Raw genomic sequence first — 21,842 nt, 5'->3', positions numbered from 1 at the left:
CAGGATGAAAGACCCTTCATGTTCTCCTTGTGAAATGTATGAATGGAGAATTTTTGTATGAAACAAAATATTTTTAAGTAGTGTATTTTTTAACTACAAATAAAACCATATTTTTTGTGACATTATTAATTAAAATAAACATAAATAAAAAATCTACAGATGTATTAAATATTTATATTAAAATATATTAAAAGTAATATATTAAAATATTTTTCAAATAAAACGTACAAAACTCTTTGACCATTTTTTTATTTCAGACATTAAAAATACAATATAATAATAATAAAAAAATATATTTTAATATAAAATCTTAAAAAGTATATATACATGTACATTAAACTTGTAATAAATTTAAGATGAAAACAGAAAATATAAAAACTAACTCAAAATATTAATAAATTGCAATATTAGTATCTCATCGACAAAAATAACACTAAGATTATTGTTGTTTGTTTAATCGTATTATAGTTTCTATTCATATTTCAAATTCGTTTTTCCGTTTTCTTTATTTCTTTATTTCTTTATTTTTTTTTTTTTAATTTTGGTAAAATTTTTAGTAATTTTGTTTTGTTTTTCCATTACTATTATTATAATTATTATTATTGTTGTTGTTGTTGTTTTTTATTAATTTTATTAAAAAATATTGCCTTGGCAACTAGCTGAAATAAAATAAGTTTAAGTTTTTGTTTTATTTCCTTCCAGTTAAAATCTACTTGATTTGAAGTAACAAATATTTGTTTGTTTATTTATTGCTTTTATATGGTTAACTAGAATAAGGTGTGACGTTGCAAACATGAGCAGCACTGCCATCTAGTGGCCATTTCTCTGACATGACATCCAGAGCTGTGGCCGGTTTCTGAATCGTGTTGAGCTGCAGGTTCAAATACAATGAAATGCTAGTTATTTGCATCACTAAAAATCCCCAACTGAGGAAGATCACCAGTGCTTTCACTACTCACTCATTTTTCCTGAGCTTATTCATAGGCTTTCATAGATGCTAATAATGAATGCAGCAAAACCTCTTCAATAAAAACTATCCATATGTACTGAACGAGTAGCTGAGGACGAAGCTGTCAGTCATGTAACATTGACAGGATGTGACTCTTAACAGATATCTGCATGGGGAAATCTCATGTTCCTCTGCACAAAAACCAAACCAATTCTGTCAGAGCTTGATCAACTCTATATATGGGCTCTCCTGTATTTAGAAAAGCTCACTTAAAGTTCACTTCTGTAGGATTTTAAACATTACAGAGTCGATAAATTGCTTTGTGTCGTATAGTAAGCACTGTACATCATGCTTTCAGATATTTAGGTATTTTTAAATTGCCTCACACTGACAATCTCAAGAAAATATAAGAAGATAATATACAGCTATTTGTTCTTGAGAAGCTCACTTCTTGACAGGATGATGATGTCGTTTTCACACTTGTGATGATTTTGATGGAGTATTTCATTTTAAAAGAGTGAAAGTAATGGATGGTACATAACTTTAGTTCTTTGTGATAATACAGGATTTTAAGTAAAATATAGTATACTTATTCTGGCATCATTTAGATGCTATTTTAGTTTTTAATTTTGTATTTACAATTTATTGCATACTAATATTATTTACTGCTTTCATTTTATTTTTAGTTAAAGTTTTTTTTGTTTTGTTTTTTAGATTATTTTCAATATTTGTATTTTTGTTTTCATTGTGAGAAAAGTTGCCTTGGAAATTATTTGAAATAAAATAATAAATAAAAAAGTTTATATAGCCTATATATATATATATATATACAGCGAGAGAGAGAGAGAGAGAGAGAGAGAGAGAGAGAGAGAGAGAGAGAGAGATGTTTATAGAAAACAAAATGCTATCTTATTATTACAAAAAATAAGTTATATTTTAATAGAATACATTCACTGTTTAATTATTCGTTGTTGAAGACATATGATACAGTAAAACTGACGAGGGACACAAAATAGCATCAAATTTCTACATCAATGCTTGTGTACTTAAGTACACTTTTAAAGAAAGAGATACATAGATAGATAGATAGATAGATAGATAGATAGATAGATAGATAGATAGATAGATAGATAGATAGATAGATAGATAGATAGATAGATAGATAAATAGATATATTAATTTAATGACCACAATTGTAATTTGTAATGTCAAACCAGTGCAAAATGCGTCAAATTAAAGTAAAATAGCATGCATACGCACATATTATTGTGTGTTTCAACAGCTCAGACTGGATACACGAGCACACTGATATATATATAACAGGCGCACACACACACACACACACACACACACACACACACACACAGAGAGAGAGAGAGAGAGGCACACACACACACACACACACACACACACACACACACAGAGAGGCACAGACACACACACACACACACACACACACACACACAGACACACACACACACACACACACACAGAAGCACACACACACACACACACACACACACACACACACACACTCGTCGCTGATTGGCTGGAGCGACTGCAGGCGGAAGTGGAAGGCGCGCGGGGGATTCCCCGAGGGAAGTTCCAGCTCTTTGTAAAACATACAAAATGTTCATTTGTACGAAATAGTTCATTTCCTCCCGTTAAACGCGCACATATACGAGTAGCAGCGTCGCGATGTCCAGACTGAGCTCATACAGCTGCTGTTTGCTCTGTCTCTGAGTGAAGGTAAGACGCCAGCGCTGCACACTACTGAGTGCACTTAACTTGCTCCATCCACTTCACAGTGTTCAGATACGAGGATGTTTGACGGGCGCTTTAGATTTGAGATGGTCTGAAACGCTTCATGTTGTCTGTCAGTGGGAAGTGATGTTGTTTGTTGTTATCGTTCTATTTCTGACTTGTTTTACTAACTGGTTAAAGCGTAGAGTTTGTTTTGAAGTTTGAACACACAGTTTGTTGTAGTATCTAGGCCGGGGCTAGTTGTCACAAGGTCTATGTTTTAGCTGAGCTTTGCGTCAAAACTTTAGTTTCACAGATGCTTGTTTTGCGTCATCATCATCATGTTTTCATCTTTTAGCTAACTAGTGAGCACAATAGAAAAGAGAAATGAAGTTAAACTGCGATTATTGTACGTCAATGTCACGTGTGTTTTGATTGATGTTGGGATTTCATACAATATTAATCTGACAGAACAGTGGGGTTTTTTGTTTTATTTTACATTTCCGCTTTTTAAAGAATAATTGTGTGTGTAAGAAAAGCTTACAATGGGTTCTTTAATGTCAAGTTCCCTTTGTGACAACTTACCCCGGGTGACAGTTTGTGTGTCAAACAGCTTTATGTTTTGTCCTGGGCAATAATGATGGAATATGTTTTTGTAAACAAGATTTTAAGGGTTGTATTTATATATAAACTGACTTAAGAAACGAACTTAGTTTGCAAAATATTGACTAGAATCAATGAGTGACAACTAGCCCCGGCAGAGGCTAACAGAGCCAGAGATTACTTGCATTAAAAGTTTTATGTTAAGCAAATTTATTTAGGCTTTTTTTGAGCGATGCTTAATGCTTATGTAAGCGGTTTCGCCACGTCATGTGTGACATTTCTTTCAGTCTCTGCATGTTAGGCAACACTATACTGTACTGAATCTGAAACATTGTTATTATGACTAACTGCATGCATGTTACTTAAATGTTACAAAAAGAAAACAAAGTTTATTCTTCACCAAACCTTTGAGCTTGCAGTATGAAATGGAAAAATAAGATAGAAAGACAAACCAATATTTTTTTTTAAATAAGCCATGCACTACTTATTACCCCATGTGTCAAAAGGAGTTATATTATGTTTTCTAATTTAATATTTGTAATAAATAATATTATTTACATTGAAGCGCTAATGTAATGCAGGAAAAATAAAGGACTTTGCATTGACACTCTCATTGAGTTTTGTCACGCTATCAAGTTTATCACATTCATGTGATGTGGGCATAATATGAGATGTTAAAGTGGGATTTTATGCTTTTAGTGTCACTATAAGCACGACTGCATTTGAAAATATGTGAGCCTGGACCACAACAGCATGCATATATATATATATATATATATGGATAAAAGCGTCTGCTAAATGCATTAATTTAAATTTAAATTTAATATATATATATATAGATAGATATATAGATAGATAGATAGTTAGATAGAGACAAAACCATGCATATATATATATATATATATATATATATAGATAGATAGATAGATAGATAGATAGATACATATACATGTATATAGCAATAGCCAAAAATACATTGTATGGGTCAAAATGATAGATTTTTCTTTTATGCCAAAAATCATTAGGATATTAAGTAAAGATCATGTTCCTTGAAGATATTTTATAAATTTCCTACCGTAAATATATCAAAACTGAATTAATTTTTGATTAGTAATATGCATTGCTAAGAATTAATTTGGACAACTTTAAAGGTGATTTTCTCAATATTTAGATTTTTTTGCACCCTCCGATTCCAGATTTTCAAATAGTTGTATCTCGGCCGAATATTATCCTGTACTAACAATGGAAAGCTCAATTATTCAGCTTTGATAAAGATATATCAATTTCCTTATGTCTGGTTTTGTGGTCCAGGGTCTCATGTGTGTGTTGATGAAGCGTGTGTGTGTTTGTAGGCGTCACTGACAGCTCTCCCGTGCTAATCTCGCTCCTCTGAGTTAAAGAAGGGGTGTGTAAGCGTTCCTGTGTGCCTGGGACTCGGGCCCCGGGACCGCCCTGTTCGGAATGTTACTGAAGGCCCCGGAATGGACAGGACCATCAGTGAGCAGCTCAACAAAGCCTTCGACGCATACCGCAAAGTTTCTATCGAGAAAGAGTCGGCCAGAAAGGAACTCCAGGATAAGGTGAGCGTTGTATGTGACTCAATCTGTCTTGTGTGAGAGTGAGCAGACACTAAACTGTTGCTTTTGCAGTCCGAGCTGTATCAACGGCACACTCAGCAGCTGGAGAGGAAGATAGAGGAGCAGGCGAAGACCATCACACATCTTAAAGCTGAGCTCAGCTCCCTTCAGAAGCATGCGTCAGGTTTGAAATGCCTTTTCTCTTTACATCTCCAAGACTAAGCTGCACACAAGACTTCCCCATGCATATTTATTGAAAGGAGAGGAATTGCCTTTATTGATTTTTGCAAGTCTTTCTTGACTGTAAAAAATTTTGCTTTGGGAAATGTATTAGGACATTAATGAACATTTTTTTAAAAAGTTGTTATTATTATTATTTTTTTATTATTATGAAACTTTTTTTACATTTACTTTTTATATATATTTTAAATATTATTGTTTAATAATTAAATAATTACATTGAAGTATTGTTATTAAGTCTATTATATTAAATATAGCCTCTGATGCTGATATGGTATAAAATGATAAATAAAAAAAATTCACAGTATAAATACTAAGATTAAACTGTCTGTAATTAACTCAGAAGCATCAAAATGAGGCGGTGCACACACCTAATTTGTTTATTATGTTTATTATTATTTCCACATTGCCATATAATTGTAAAGTCATTAAATCTGGGAAAGTATCTGTTGTTCAAACTTCTTCGAAATCGACGCATTGTCTAGATTCTCTGGACAGTCAACTTCATGAGGTGTTTTTAAAAAAAAGTTTTGTTTGATATTTACAAGCACAAAATAAAATAAAATAAATTAAATTGTGCTTAAACACAAAATTCAAGTGTTTAAGCAGACGCCTTTAGATCAAATGGTTGAAATATAAACTTTCATAAAGAGATTAATTTGAGTGTGTCAAAAGCTTTGACTGATCTATATCATTGACTGATCTGATGTATACATTGTGCAAAGACAAATGCAAAAAAGTATTAAAAAGGAAAGTATATAAAATATAGTATATAAAACAGTATATAAAATATTATGTAAATAAGGCATATATATATATAATATACATTTACATATTATTATAAAAATATAATACATTTATTAGCATTATTTTCATTTGTCACACTCTTTAGTCACATTTTATTATGGTACAATAAAATGTGATTGTGCATTACATGCCATGCTCAATATGAGTTGCATTTTTTTTTATCATTCCAATAAATGCATTTCTTAAACATGTTAAATCATTAAATTAGATTGTATGTTGCGTGCTTAGTGTGAGAGTAGCATGCGAAACATCAGTTGTAACCGATCACATGCACGCTGTGATGTGATGACTGATCTTGTTTTTGTTGATGAGTTTGACTGTGATAACGTGGTCGTGCTTTTTTTTTTTTTTTTTTTTTTCAGTGGAGGTCTGTGAGCCTGCGTACAGAAAACAGGAAGCAGAAACCTTGTCACCAAGCGATCATTGCGCCGACAACCCGTCCAGTTCCCACAGGACTAACCATTTCCTGGTGGGTGTTTTTTTTTTTTTGTTCTTATAAAGGGTTGTGACTCTGGCCAGTTTTGCATTTCCTCTCTGTGACTTGCAACACTTTGTCCAAATGCATGCACCAAGTTGTTTTTTCCAGCTATTGTGCAAATGCACATTTGGTTGTGATGTATTTGTTCTGAAAGGACCGTGACCCCAGACCTCGCAGCCTTTATATTGTGTCATCATCGTTAACCGCCTGTAAGCACAGACGAACCGAATATCTGAGTTTGCCGTGCTTTGCTAGTTATCCACAGTTCACTCGAGGGTTAAGTTGTGAGAAATGTGTGAAAAAGATATAGTTCTCTTTCTTCACAGTTTGATATCATTTTTCATCGCTCTCTGTCCATAGTGAGAATGTTTCTCTAATTGAATCCAGTGTGATAATTCTTCTCAATTGTTTTAAACTATACAGGTTTGAACCCACAGGGGGCACTAGAGCACAACTCTTTCCTCTCTAATAGTGAGAATTGAGTTTTCTCCTCTGAGAGGAGGTGTCACTTTCTTCTAGATCACTCTTACTGAAAGATATAGACATATAACAGCTTGAAATGACTAGTTCTCCTTTTCCTGAGCTCAATCGTGGGTAGATAATGGCCACCGTTCAAGATCTACAGTGGGCTTGACCTGTAAATGTAACAAAGCATGTTCTTCTATAGCAAATGTATTCAAATGCGTCACTATTAAGGGACTGGGAAGTTTTCTGATGAACTGTGGAGCTTATTAAAGGACTTTTTAGAAGTAGTTTCTGCTGGGTGACTCATACAAAACGCTTTAGGTTGAGACATTATTTTCACAATAGTTCAGCACATTTCCACCCAGTCCTCTTTGACTGTAATGCAAAAATTCTCATGTTCATTATTGTTGTCAAATAAATCGTATAAATTGTAAAATATCTATATATCCTGGTAGAATTGGTTTAATCTATGCTTTTTAAAATATAGATTATTTATAATATATTATATATTATTTAAGTATTTTAATATGATATTTTTTCATTAATATTTTACTTTACTTAAAAATTATGTGTGTATATATTATATATATAATTATATATATATATATATATATATATATATATATATATATATATATATATATATAATTTTTTTTCATAAGAATAAATTCATTAAAAATAAAAATAAAATAATAATAGTAAAATACATTATGGTAATGCAAATTTTGGAGGGCAATGTCATTTGTTAGATTATTATTTGTAAAAAGAATATTGTTAGATATCGTATACAATTTATTGAAGTATTATTATTAAGACAAGTTCAGATCTTATTATTCTTGAGTTTGCCATGAATATAGCCTTTGAGGTTATATATATATATATATATATATATATATATATATATATATATATATATATATATATATGTGTGTGTATATATATATATATATATATTAAAGAGAAAAAAGTGATTTTTTTTTATCCTATCCTAGTGAAAATATGTCTGAATCTATAAGCTGACGTACTGTAGAAATATATTTTAGAATTAATGTTTAAAAAACGTTTTTGTCATTCTGTGTATCTTTTTGTTCTTGTGCAGATAAACGATCCCACAGAGTATTCTCGGATGCTTCCCCATACGCTATCTCCCGCCTGCGAAATGAAGAGGTACATGAATCATATCGCTTTAAAAATCCATTTTTAATGAAGGATTTTACACTTCAGTCCCATGGGCTCCCAGACAAAAGGTTTAATCTTGAGCTAAAACAACTGATTAACAGCTCTGTAGAGTTTGTTTACTGGAATTAGCAGGTCAGTATTCTCCTTGCAGAATATATCTTGTGTAATATCTCAAAAACATTAAAGGCAAGAGCCAAACTGATCCAGAAAAAACACCCCTAATGCCTCGTGCTCATTAAATACTCATGCATTTCCACTGATGTGGGATCTGTTTGGAAAAAGCGGAGGTGAACGTGTCTAAATGTTGGTAAATGTCATGTTATATGACATTCAGAAGTGGTTATGGTCTAGTTGATGGCTTATTTTGTTTAGTGCTTATAGGGGAAAATGTTACTGAAAGTGAAAAGGATGGCCTAGATATTTAAAATATGGTGGTAAAATTTGTGGTGGGTGAAAATATTTTGTTTGTTTAGCACTTAATGCTTAATCAAATGACTTGCATGTGTTGTGCATATAGATAGCTAGATAGATCTATAGTTATCTATCCATATATAGATCTATAGTAGATGTCTTGTTTTTCAATCAGTATTATTTTGACAACATTTGACTTCTTTTTCGATTAGTGAGAATGTACTGGACACTTGGCAGGAAATCCAGGGGACTTTCCAGAGGATTCAGACTCTAACCAGAAAGCAGAAAGATCACCTGAAGCGAATCTCCAAAGGAAATGAGACCGCCAATGGTAAAGTCATTTGTTTTTTGAAACTATTTAGAAAGTTCGTCCTAATACCCTTTATTAAATTATAGCTGTTGTACCTCCTCACCCAAGCACATTTCTTTCCATTCTAATTAAATTAGGTAGAACAGAAACTGTGGAGTTACAATTACTTTAGAAATGTCAAAACAAATAAGTAATTATATAGCTAGTAGTGTAATGCAGCATACTAGTAATTATACATTTCATTGTTTGTTCTTTCCCACAAATTAAAAGCAGAAATACTTGATGAAAGCCATGGTGTACGGCATGGCTTTTTGCTCTAATGACCTCTGACCTCCACGCAGCATTAAAATAGACTGAGCAGATGAGCGTGTTCAATTATCACTTTGATAAATGTTGTTTTGAAGCAGCACACTGTTGCACAATTATATGTCCTCTGTGAAATCACTTGGAAAACAATACGCCAGTGAGATAGGTGTATTTTTGGAAAGCATGTGGAAAAGACAGTGTTTTTGCGTACGTATTGAACGTTATTAGGGCTGTTTGCTCTGGAAAGCATTAATAAGAGCTGATACTATTGCTCATACTCCGGGTTAGGGCTTCTGGAAAACCATCAAGTCTTTTAAAATTTTTAAAAAGATCTTAAATGAGAGTAGAGAGCCTTAAATGCATAAAGTCAAGGCAATAAATGTTGCATTCAATGCAAAAACTGAATATCTTCCTCAGTATTTTTGTCTTGTTTTCCAGTACAAATATATAAACACGCCTTAAATCGAGATACATTTAATTGAGATGCAAAATGAAGATATGAAGTCACAAAATTATGTGATTTTAAGCCATAAAATAAGAACAAATATCCGTCCATTTTGCATGAAAACTAGTATTGCCTTTGAATTAAGTAATTTTTTCTGAACCTATAAGCATGCATTTTTTTTTTCATAAAATCATTAAATAACTTAATTTTGATCAATGTCTAAGAAAGACTTAATTTAGTCATTTTGCTTCTCAAATCTTTAAACATTTGTACCGGACAAGTCAAAAATACTGAGGGAGAACATTACATTTTTCACATTTGTTATCAAAAGGTACAGTTAAAGTAATTTCCATATTCCACTGTTTAAGAGCGGAGGTTTACTTACTTTTTTATTTGTAAAATGTAATTGTGCTCTCAGTTGATTAAAAACAATTAACTAATTAATCGCACATTATTATTTTTATTAATTGTGATTAATGTCACCCAACATTAAAGTTGTTAAATATGCTTTGAAATTAGTTTCCATTAAACAGTGTTATGCAACAAAAACTTAACATTTTGCATCTTGCGATAAATCATTGCAACGGATTTTGGCTATATTTATTCTGAGAAAAAAACATTTCCATTGCAGTTTTGCAATTTATTCATTTTTTTCGCATTGCCTGAAAAACCACCTCATGCGAGCGTATAAACATATTTTGCGATATATTGGTGTTTTTTTTTTTTTGCAAAATTGACGCTTTTACATTAGGCGTATTTTCAATTCGTAATTTCAGTTTGCACAATTTGCGCAATTTTGCAGGGTAATGAAAACGCACCTAGTGCTGGACAGTTTTGAAAACCATTGCATTTCAGAAACATGCTCTTAAATGTAACTCATATATAAAAAATACTTATGCATGCACGGTTTTAAGGCAGCTTTTTATTGCCTTTTTTGTAACTTCATGAATAACTGACGACATAATTACAACACTGCATGCTCATAGTTTCTTTTGCGCTTTAATATGACATGATATACAGCGCGCCACTGCATGTATTCATGCAATGTGAGCATGTGTTATGAGCACAGTATACCGGATGACAGGACAGGAAAAATCTTTTTTTTTGACAACATCTCATCTGACCGCAGTTCATTGTTTTGTTCAGTTCACATTTAATAAAACCCTGTCATGCAATAAAACGCTTTAAGTTTAAAAAGTATATACTTTTATGCAAAAGGAGATGTTCTGCTGATTGTCTAAGCATCTTTTTTCATACAATGATAGTGGAAGGTGATAAATAAATTCAAGCAGAGTAAGAGAAGTCAGTATGAATTGTTTGCTTTATTTTCTGTCTTCTAAAACCATATGATTTTTTACTCTTTTGTAGTTCTCAAATAATAATTAATGCTGTTTGCAGTCAGTGATGTCAAAACTATGCTGCAGCAGAGAAGGACAATTAACTAATTTATCAATTAATTACTTTTTTTTGTAACTTTGGGGTTTTAAATTATATATCACCATTTACTTTTGTAATGTCGAAAAGAGCAGCTCAGACATTACACCAAACATCCTTTTGTTTCACTGTAGAGAGAAAATCTAAATTCTGAAGTAATAGTGATAAATATAAATAAAAAAGTCTCAAAGGTTTACCAGGATGTTGAATTATGAATGACGGTAATTGATTCTGAGTCAGGCTCTGATGATTATGATTTCATAATGTTACATTACTAGCTCCACGTGCCTTCTCAGTGTGATCACAGACTTTGATCAGCACGCTTCAGAGGTGGATTTCGAGCTCTGAAGTTGATTTTAATTGGCTAGCGTTGTCTTGCACTGGCAGAGGCTGACACAGTTGTTATGGTAGGGCAATTCTCACTGCATTGTTTAGTACTAAAATTGACAAGAGTTCCTTATTAATAGTCAGTGTTGCATGGTGCGCATATCACTGCTGTGCTTTCTTTGCATTTGCATACTAATGTGCTCATATGTATATATGTGTATATGAGCACATTAGTATGCAAATGCAAAGAAAGCACAGCATCGATATATATACATGGGCATTGAGCAAGAGGGAGACTGACAAGAGAAAATGCTTGATGTCTTAATACCAAACCACAACCGGTTTTTCTTCGGGTTCTGAATGCAAGGAAAATTAGCAATTTTTCTCCACCATTTGTATGAGGCCCATTTCATTCTGATTAATAGATGCATTTGCATTATTTTGCTCATTTAGCAAACACTTCTATGCACATTATCTTACCATTACAGCTTGTGATGGACAACAAGTGTTTATTGTTTGAGTGAGCTAAAAGTAGGCATTCTTAATTTTATTGCACCAGAAACATGTTTTTGATGCAGCAAATGGGTGAATGACGGATAAGGATTTAAAATGTTAAAAAAAAATTAAAACTGGCAAAGAATTTTAATTTTAGAACTTTCTATACTTATTAGAGTGTTGTGTATGCAATGCAATGATATTTACACATTTCAAGAATGTAATGAACCATTTTCTTGGTGAATCAGATCTTTTTCCCAATGAAAATGTCATTCCTGGGTAACGTAATGAATTTTTAAATGAATTACATTTCTACCATTGATGGCATATACAAATGTACTGATCTCCATATTTGGAGCTCAACAAACAATTAGTGCTAAATTTTAATCACAATTAATATAATCAATTTGGGATTTCATATAGACACAGACTCATTTTTGGCTGCTGATTACTCAAAATTCAGAACCAAATAAAAAAAAAAACTGGAAAATGTTTAAAAATGTTTTCCAATAAAGTAAATAAGACTTATTTTATCAACAACAAAACTGAATTGTGTAATCTAACACACAAATATGGGTTAAAGGAATTGCCCGTGTCATTGTTAGACGGAATGACATTCTGCAATATTTTTTGATTTGTAGTAGCTACACATAATAATAATAATAATAATAATAATAATAATAATAATGAGTATTAGATGCAGGTTGTAATCACACCAATTTCTTTCCAATCATATTTTCAAAATATAACACTAAATCTGTAAAATTATAATGCTTCATAAACAAGGGCCAGGGGTATAGTGTATAATGTGTAATAACTAGGGCTGCACGATGTGTCGTTTAAGCATCGATATCGCGATGTACGAATCCACAATAGTCACATCGCAGGATGTGCGATGTAGGCTGTCGTAGTTGATCCGTTATTCATTAACTGTACGGGCCAGCTGCTCCCCGGCCCTTGACGAATGTGATTCGCGGATTAATTGCACAGCTTAACCATCATAGAGTGAAAGTTTATCATTTGCATGTGTTTTTACGTCTTGTCAGTTTAACAGGGCAGAGAGAGAGAGAGAGAGAGAGAGCGAGAGCCCTGCACGCGCGCGCACGCTCACCTTCACCGTCTTTAAACAACACGAGTGCTGTCTTGCTCTCTCTCCCTCGCGCATATTAATCAAAATCAATTGACGAGAGAGAAGAAAAAAAAACTATCCAGTGATGAAATGTTTTCTGTGTTGTCAAATCTTGTGCGATATAAACTAAAATAAACCTAAACTGCCAAGATAATTACACAACGCGTGCCGTACATGTCTGATTCGCGAACTAATGAACCCTTTGAACCGATTCAATTTAATGAATGGTTTAAACAACTGACCTGTCCAACACTGAACTCACAAGACGTCTGAATTGGTGTATAAAAAAATCTGTAACACTTTACAATAATGTTCTATTTATTAAACTATTTAACTACATTATTTAACATTTACTATTACTAAACTGCACTTCTACAACATTGTTAATTTCAACATTTAGGCTATAGCTTTCATTGTTGAAATCAAAAGCTGTACAGTATTTGTAACATAGCTTATGCACTGTGAAGTAACATTACCAAACAATGAACAGATGTGTTTTTATAAACTAAGATAAACAAAGATTAATAAATATGGTAACAAAAGTATTGCTCGTGGTAAGTTCATGTTAGTTAATATGTTAACAATTCAAACCATATCCTAAAGTTACAAACAAATAATTTACTCTAATTAAATAATACTCTGTTTAAATCATTTAAAATGAGAATGTAAGTGTGCTCACCTGCATTTTTGTTTGTAAGAAAAAATTAGATTAGATTTCATGTTGCAATATATATCGCAGAAAAATAAAATATTGCAATGTAATTTTTTCCCAATATCGTGCAGCCCCAGTAATAACACATTACACAGCTAAAACATTTAGGCTTATTGCAAATGAGTGTGAACCTATTTTGATTAATATTTCAAGTTTTTACGTTTATTATTCCACTGAATCATTACCATAATACCTTGCTCTCTTTTTTGCAAGATACTCAGCCCTAGCTTCTGCATCTGTGTTTATCCTGGCTCTGAACCATCTCTGCCTCTCTTTATTAGACAGAAGCATCTGGAAGAACAGAATTGACCTTAAAACACCAGAAGCTATACAAAAGTAAAATGGCTAACACTTTATAATAACAGCACACTATTAATCATTAGTTAAACATTAGTAAACAGTTATTTCATCATTTATAAAGCATTAATAGACATTAATAAGCAGTTTATAAATACAGCTATAAATGTTTTATTCTTGATTTAAAAGCATATCTATAATGGGTTTAATAATTGTATTTTCATATTTATAGATAGGCTTATAAATCAAGCATTAGGCATTTATAGCTGCATTTATAAAATTCTTATTAATGTTTAGTAATGCTTTATAAATGAATTAACTGTTTAATGATGCTTAACTAATGATTAATAACGTGTAGTTATTATGAAGTATTACCAAATGTGGATACATTAATAAAATGTATTACATTATTGATTATTTGACCATTAACATTACAAAAGTTCAATTCAATGATAATTGAATGTGAATCATATGAAATCCAAGATGAATGACAGCAAAAATACGGCAAAAAACATACAATTATGTAAATAATGTTAATAATATACCACAATGCATTATGGTCTAAAATGGTCATTGGTGTCTGTTATCCAGGAATGACATTACAGAAATCACAATTTAGGGACAAAAGTCTTTCTGTCATTAAAATGTAATTAAGCTTAGTATTATAACCATATTTGCAGGTATCATTTAAAACATCAATACAATTATGCCCAAGTAGATTTAAAATATTTTTATTTTTTACCTTTTTATTGTATTTTTGTATTCAGATTTTAAGACGGGACAGTTTCCTTAAAGATTAATTATTTATAATGAATTCTCACACGAGTAATTAAAGAGGGGAAAGTTGAGTCATTTAATGAAATGCATTTAAAAATGTATACATTTTTAATATTATGAATATGCTTTGGACACCAGAATTGACACGCCACGTCATTGACCCAAATACATGATACCACACGTACTGATTATTTCAAAGACTCTTTCAAAGATTTGATGCCACTTTCCTGGAAAAAACTGCAGTGATTAGTTATTTATTTTAATATGCACTTGCATTCAAGTAAAAACTATTTCAATAAGAAACTGCTAGTATTTTTCATAAATAATTATAAATAATTATCAAGTAATGCTTTGAATTAAGCGTAAAATTCTGAAGCATGTAGACTGAAGTGGCAACATGTTTTTAACGTTTTATTTGTTTTATAGTTTTATTTAAAATAATATTTTACAGTGTGCATTTAGCAGGACCTTTAATCACAATATGCACTGCGATGTGTAAATGTGGTAAACAGCAGTGTTGTATATTTAAAAAAAAAAAAAAGTATATTTTTCATGATACAAGTGCTGGTGTTGGATAAATGCATAAACGTTTTGTTGGTTTCCTATCTGTTTCCAGAGCAGTTTTCCATGCCCATCCAGTGCACCGAAGACATGGCAGAACAGGCCGAGGCTCCTTTCTCCTCACCACTGAGGTCAGAGGTCGACAATACTTCGACCTCCTCATCCCTCGCGTCACGTGGTGCCGGTCCAGATGGACCGTTTTTTGATTCCCTAAGAGGCCTGAGTGTGAAGTTTCCCCCGAGCACAGACGATGAGTACGACTTCCTCAACAGTACGCCGGATAAACGTGTGGACCTGCAGCTGCACAGTCCGGACCTGGGAGAACACATGCACACGATGAGAGAGGAGTCTTATCCCTCATTCTCTGCACCCTCTCACACATCTGAGTCTTCTGAGTCGCACGAAGATGTACGAGGACCCCAACAGGTAAGATGAAGTCTCACAGCCAGGATGCATTGAAAGTTGCTTGCTAACTTTATTAAAGGAATAGTGCAATGCTGAAAATGTCCTCACCCTCAGGTCATCCAAGATGTAGATGAGTTTGTTTCTTCATCAGATTTGCAGAAATGTTGCATCGTATCACTTGCTCACCAATGGATCCACAGCAGTGAATGGGTGCCGTCAGAATGAGAGTCCAAACAGCTGATAAAAACATCACAATAATCTACAAGTGATCCAGTCCATCAGTTAATGTCTTGTGAAGCCAAAAGCTGCGTGTTTGTAAAAAACAAATCCATTAAAGTCTGTGCAAAGCCAATTGTTTCTAAACACATTAGTATTGTTAGAAATGTATTGCTGAAAACACTTTGCAAAGACTGTGAACTATGTAGTTGTGGATTTAGGCTGTTTTTCACTGTTTTTGTGTTCAGGATTTTTTAAGCAGTGCTGAAATCATGTCTCCATAACGCACTTATTTTTTCGAGATTTTGAGACCTTATTTTATATACTTGGCAAGATTTTTTTTATTTTTTTATATCATTCAAATTCGGCCGGTTTCTGTGGTTGGACAAACTCAGAACACATATCTGATAATGGTTTCCACGGACTTTAAGATGTTTAAGAGTCCTCTCACATCAAGATCACACCAAATCCACCACCAACATATTTGCTTCGGCTGTTTTGGCTTGTAAACGGTGCTTGATCTGTGCAGATTTCTCTCCTGATTCAGACGAGACAACTTATTCACTCAGCCGGTTTGAAGTTAAAATGTCTTGATGGATCTGTTTCTTATAAACACGCAGCTTTTTGCTCCTTAAGACGTTATTTGATGGACTGAAGTGGTGTGGATTATTGTGATGTTTTTATCAGCTGTTTGGACTCATTCTGACGGCACCCATTCACTGCAGAGCAACCATTGCTGAACAAGTGATGCGATGCTACATTTGTCCAAATCTGATCCAAATCAGAAACAAACTCATCTACATCTTGGATTGCCAGAGGGATGAGTAAATACAATTTTTATAAGAAATATTCCTTTAAGAACTGCAACATTATATGGTGTTGCTAAAATTGTATGAACAATTATTTAAGTTATTTTAGCGACATGCAACACATCTGCTTAAGAAAACATCTGTAAAATAAGTCATTTTTAAGATTTTTCAGACCCAGCCAGTTTAAATTTGGAAACTTTACATTGGATTTGGCTAATGTCACTCATAAAAGATATAGTCTTAACGTTCTTTATGTGAAGTGCACAGGAAATGATTGCTTACAGTACAGTTTGAGGTCAGCATTCTAATCTATGAATTTGGTTTATTAGCATAGAAATACACAGCACTCTGAAATCTTGGTTAAATTTTACATTGTTAATTAAAATGCATTTTCAGTCAATGCCAAAACGTTTTGTTTTAATTAACATATCTCTTGACTTGAAATCCTTTGAAAATGTTTTCAATCAATTTAATTAAAATGTAATTAATAATTTTTTTTTTTTGAAAAATCCATCTTAAATTTTGCTTCTGGTATGGCGTTAAAAAACTAAACAGGGTTATTATTGTTAACTAAAACTAAAAACATACAAAAACATTTTGGTGACTTGTAACAAAAATAAACTAAAAATAAAAAAATAATATATATATATATATATTTTTTTTTTCTGTTAGTTGCTAAGGCAACATTTCTAATTTTGTTTAGTTTAACTTGAAGTACTAAAATAACTAAAACTAAATAAACTAAAGAGCTAAAAAATTATAAATAATAAAAACCACAGATATATATATATATATATATATATATATATATATATATATATATATAAAATAATGACACAAACAATACCATTACTAAAACTAAAATTAAGATAAAAACAAATATTAAAATTTAATCAAATTCTAAATATTATCAAACTATACTATTAATTCAGTTATACTAAAATAACTTTTTCTGAACTCATCGCAGTGCATTTTGGGATTGTCTGCAAAGGATGCATGCAAATCTGACACAAAATAAGACATTTTAGAAGGGATTGGATACAAAATGGTTTTAATTTCGGTTCTTTCTGAGCAGAAATCATAGTTTCAGCTCTGGCTTTTAGCTGCCTCCTTTACCAACAGAAACCGGTTTGAATAAAATAATAAAAAAGTGGTTAATAATGTTCTTTTTAAAATGAGAAAACACTGTGATGTGGTGAGGTGCAACTCTGAAAACAATTGGTCTCTGGTTTTTAGGAGAAATTCCAGTGTGTTGCATTCCGTTGTTTTCAGTTTTTGTTCCTTAAATCATTATCAAACTCTGCATAGAAGGCAAATGTCATCTATTATTCTGCTCGTCTATTTTAAAAGTCATGTGTGAATGCTAGACAGGCGTCTCTATAGGTTTCGCAATTTATATTAATATGAAGAATAATGTCTTTGCTAATTCAGATTTTAAACACTTATTATTTTGACACCTACATTATATTTTTGATGCATTAATATTCCAATAAGAGTAATTGCTACACTTAATCTAAATGCAGGAAGTTATGGCTCAAAATCTAAAGAGCTCCCTACATAGGCGGCATTTTAATGCACCAAAAGCAAAATATACTATAATATTCCAGCAGTGTACATATTCTTTGTAAAGACAACAATCCCATGATGTATTGTAATGAGCATTGGTGTTAATGCATTAAATGCTTTTCATTCACAACCTAAAATCGTTGTTAAAAATACTTCAGTCTTCCTAAATCTGCTTTAGGAGTAGTATTTGTGTGTGCTATTTTTTAATGCTTATTGTGTAGTAGGTTAGAAGATGGCAAGACGGCTCACGAGGTTGTATTGTGTATATGGAGAGACATTTGCACTAGCTGAATGTCTATAAGAAATATTTTTAAAAATACCATTATACTACACAAAAATTTACAGCATTATTATACACAGTTTACATGTTCTTTTTTAAATAGGGATCATAATTTAGTGTTATTTATTATTATTATTATTACATTTAAACTTGATATAAAAATTTGACATTAAATATGAATTAGTATTGTAATTATTTTTATTAATAATAATAATATCTTGTATTAAATTATTATTATCATTATGGTTGTTATTATTATTATTATTATTATTATTATTAATAATATATTTAAAATACAAATATAAAATATGTATTTAGCAAAAAGCATAATAAAAATTGACTTGACATATTATACACAGTTCTATTATGTACAAGTTTATATAATCCTTGTGAATATATTTAATATTTAATATAATATATTTATTTTTATTTAAAATATATTTGAAATTAATATTTAATTAATATATTATTAATAATTTAATTTTTAAAATATTTAAAATAATAATAATTATTATTATATTATAATAATAATAAAAATAGTATTAGTATTATTAACAGTAGTAGTATTGCCCTGGTGGAGCTGTTTGGTCCCCATTTATTTTGCATTTATTAAACAGGACAAAATATGATCTGAATTTGCATAAAAGACCCTGTTCGAAAGTTTCCACACCCCTGGTTCTTAATATCATATTGCTATTGCTTTCAGTATTTGTGGCTGTATGTTTTTAGCTATTTGTCCTGAGGAATATATGTAAATATCTGTTATGTAGCTTTACTTTTAAATGCTAAACATCTTGCAGATCCTGGAGGGGTGTGTAAACTTACTCATTTGCAACTGTATATATTTGCAGCTCGTGAAATTGCAGAGGAAATCTAATTAAACGCATATAAGGCAGACGTATTTTCTCTTTACCTGTCCGTATGGAGAACCGTGAAACTCACACCTATTGTGTAAGGCTCACATTTGCACAGGAATTCGGTGCTATTCCATTTAGGATGTCAATTAGGAAGTGCTAAGACCACAGAGAGCTGTGAAGCACATATTACCTCGTCTTCTGTGTTGTCGTACTGTTACACTTGTTTCCGGACTGTTCTTTTTTGCGGTCTTTGAGCTTAAAAGCATCGCAGATACCTGAGCTCATCTGTTTTAAGAACAAGGGAAAAAATGTATAGTGTTGTTGGCAAAACAGACATTTCAAATATAATGGCTAAATTATGAAGTGTAAATCTGGTGTCATCTTAAAAAAAAACGCAAAGAGCATTTTTCCCCATCATGGGGTTAAAAAAAAAATGGTGCTGTTTGAAAAAGGGCAGATCAGAAGTGATAACAGACTGATTATGAATTAAGTTGCTTTGTTTATCATATGGGTACAGAATGTTTGATGTTTTATTATTATTGTCGACGTATTGACTGTCATATTTAAATACATGTCTATAAATAAAATATAATAAAATACAAAATGAAAAATTTTAAAAGTAAAAAATATGAAAATTCCAAATTTAATTTATTATAATAATATTAATAGCTATAATAATTATGATTATTAAAGGTATTAGCTTTTGTGTTTCATTTTCAATTTTGGCTTTTATATATATATATATATATATATATATATATGTATATATATATATATATATATATATATATATATATAATATTTATATGTGTGTGTGTGTGTGTGTGTGTGTGTATATACATATATATATATATATATATATATATATATATATATATATATATATATATATATATAGTGGTTTAATAATAATAATAAATTGTATTCTATTTTTTTACATATCTTTTATAATTTTTAGGTATTTTATATATATTAGGTATATTAGCTATATATATATATATATATATATGCTGAAGATGAAAAAAAATATATATATATCTATATAATATTCTATAGTATATTATTATTAATATACAACTGCCACACGGAGCTATTCTATTTTGCATTTCATTTGCACAATTAGTTTATTTTTTTTATTTTATCATCTTCAGTGTATTTTATCCTGCGGTTTGACTGTGTATCTCTAGTCGAGTTACGGATGCATGCTGAAAAGTTTAATCTGGCCTTTTATTTCCCCATCATCATCTGATGCCAGCTTAACAAATGGATAGTTGTCTGTATGGTTGCCCTCATTGCTGTCTAATGTCCTTTGTCTGTGTCCAGCTGGTTTGGACTCCAGAGCTCCCGGACCTGTCCGCCCAGCCGCCGGGGACAGATGCCCAGCAGATCAACAGCCGAGAGAAGTGTGCCTTTTGCAAGGATGAGGTTCCCCCGAATCACATGTATAGCCACCTCAATTCACACTTCAAGAACAAAGCTGGCGATTGACACACACACACACACACACACACACACAGGCAAGAGGCCGGCCGCCGGACTGAAGCGGCCTTTATTCATGGCTTTGTTGTGTCTGAACACATTTACTCACGTCCATCAGTGACACCATGAAGAGAGCCGAACCCTCCGCTGACCTTTATTTAATTAGGAGAACTATAAACGGTTCATTTTAGGATGGTTATGTCTTAATTAATATTTTTAGCTGCAATTTTAGTTGGAGGCGTTGACTGGCAGTTTCACTGTAGAATAAAAACGTGCTTCCTTTTGAAAGTCATTTCATTTGATATGGCAACATAAAAGATAGCGGATGATAAACGCTGTTTATGCAATGCATATATCAAATTAAACACAAAATATAAATTTCTAGATTTACGTTACAGTTTTACAAATCTCAGGCAGAATGCCTGCTTATGTATATATCACATTTATATTGCAATTTTCAGACATAAGTGAAAAAGTCACGGGAACCACATAATAATGGTAACTGTGATTTTTTTTAAAGTTATAAATCCAGTTACACAAATGCTTGTTTTCTGTAGCAATGGTTTTAAACATACTGTCTTCCATTACAATCATATTTTTCCTGCATCCTTTCCTCCAAACTCAGTTCCAATATCATATTTTTGTAATATTTCTGTTTAAAGTGAATAAAACCACACTGACATATATTAAGATGAGAGTCGCTATGTAAATGTGTCCTCAGGACAAATGTCAAACATCACAGTTTCAGTAACGTGGATAGTAAATTTAGCGGTTGCTGGAGAAATGTTCCATAAGTAATAACTCCTAATTGCTTTAATTTGATCACTTTAATGTGTACCACCTGTATGAGGGAATCTGTTCAGAATGAGAATAATCTAGGATAATTATTTTTTACGATAAACACCATCTGGTTTATGAAAGCTTTTCTGCACAGGTATTTCAGGTTAATTAAAACTTTATTTCTACACTAAGTATCTAATATAAG

General features: G+C 31.7%; 1 protein-coding gene across 2 annotated transcripts; it reads left to right on the top strand.

The window, feature by feature from the left end:
* Nucleotides 1-2,430: 2,430 nt before the first annotated feature.
* On the top strand, nt 2,431-21,547 carry LOC132153211 (TRAF family member-associated NF-kappa-B activator-like). 2 transcript variants are annotated; one of them, XM_059562555.1, is made up of 8 exons: nt 2,431-2,698; nt 4,661-4,875; nt 4,945-5,056; nt 6,282-6,388; nt 7,962-8,029; nt 8,665-8,783; nt 15,301-15,671; nt 20,702-21,547. In XM_059562555.1, exons 2-8 carry the CDS (start codon nt 4,777-4,779, stop codon nt 20,864-20,866), a joined length of 1,041 nt encoding a protein of 346 aa, XP_059418538.1. In that variant the 5' UTR covers nt 2,431-2,698; nt 4,661-4,776; the 3' UTR covers nt 20,867-21,547. The 2 variants fall into 2 exon arrangements, with proteins under 2 accessions (XP_059418538.1, XP_059418539.1); XM_059562556.1 differs by lacking the exon at nt 2,431-2,698 and adding an exon at nt 2,741-2,825.
* The last annotated feature ends 295 nt before the right edge of the window (nt 21,548-21,842 follow it).

Source organism: Carassius carassius, chromosome 11 (assembly GCF_963082965.1).
Source record: "Carassius carassius chromosome 11, fCarCar2.1, whole genome shotgun sequence".
NCBI classification, from domain to species: domain Eukaryota; kingdom Metazoa; phylum Chordata; class Actinopteri; order Cypriniformes; family Cyprinidae; genus Carassius; species Carassius carassius.
This window is presented reverse-complemented; position numbering and strand designations above follow the sequence as displayed.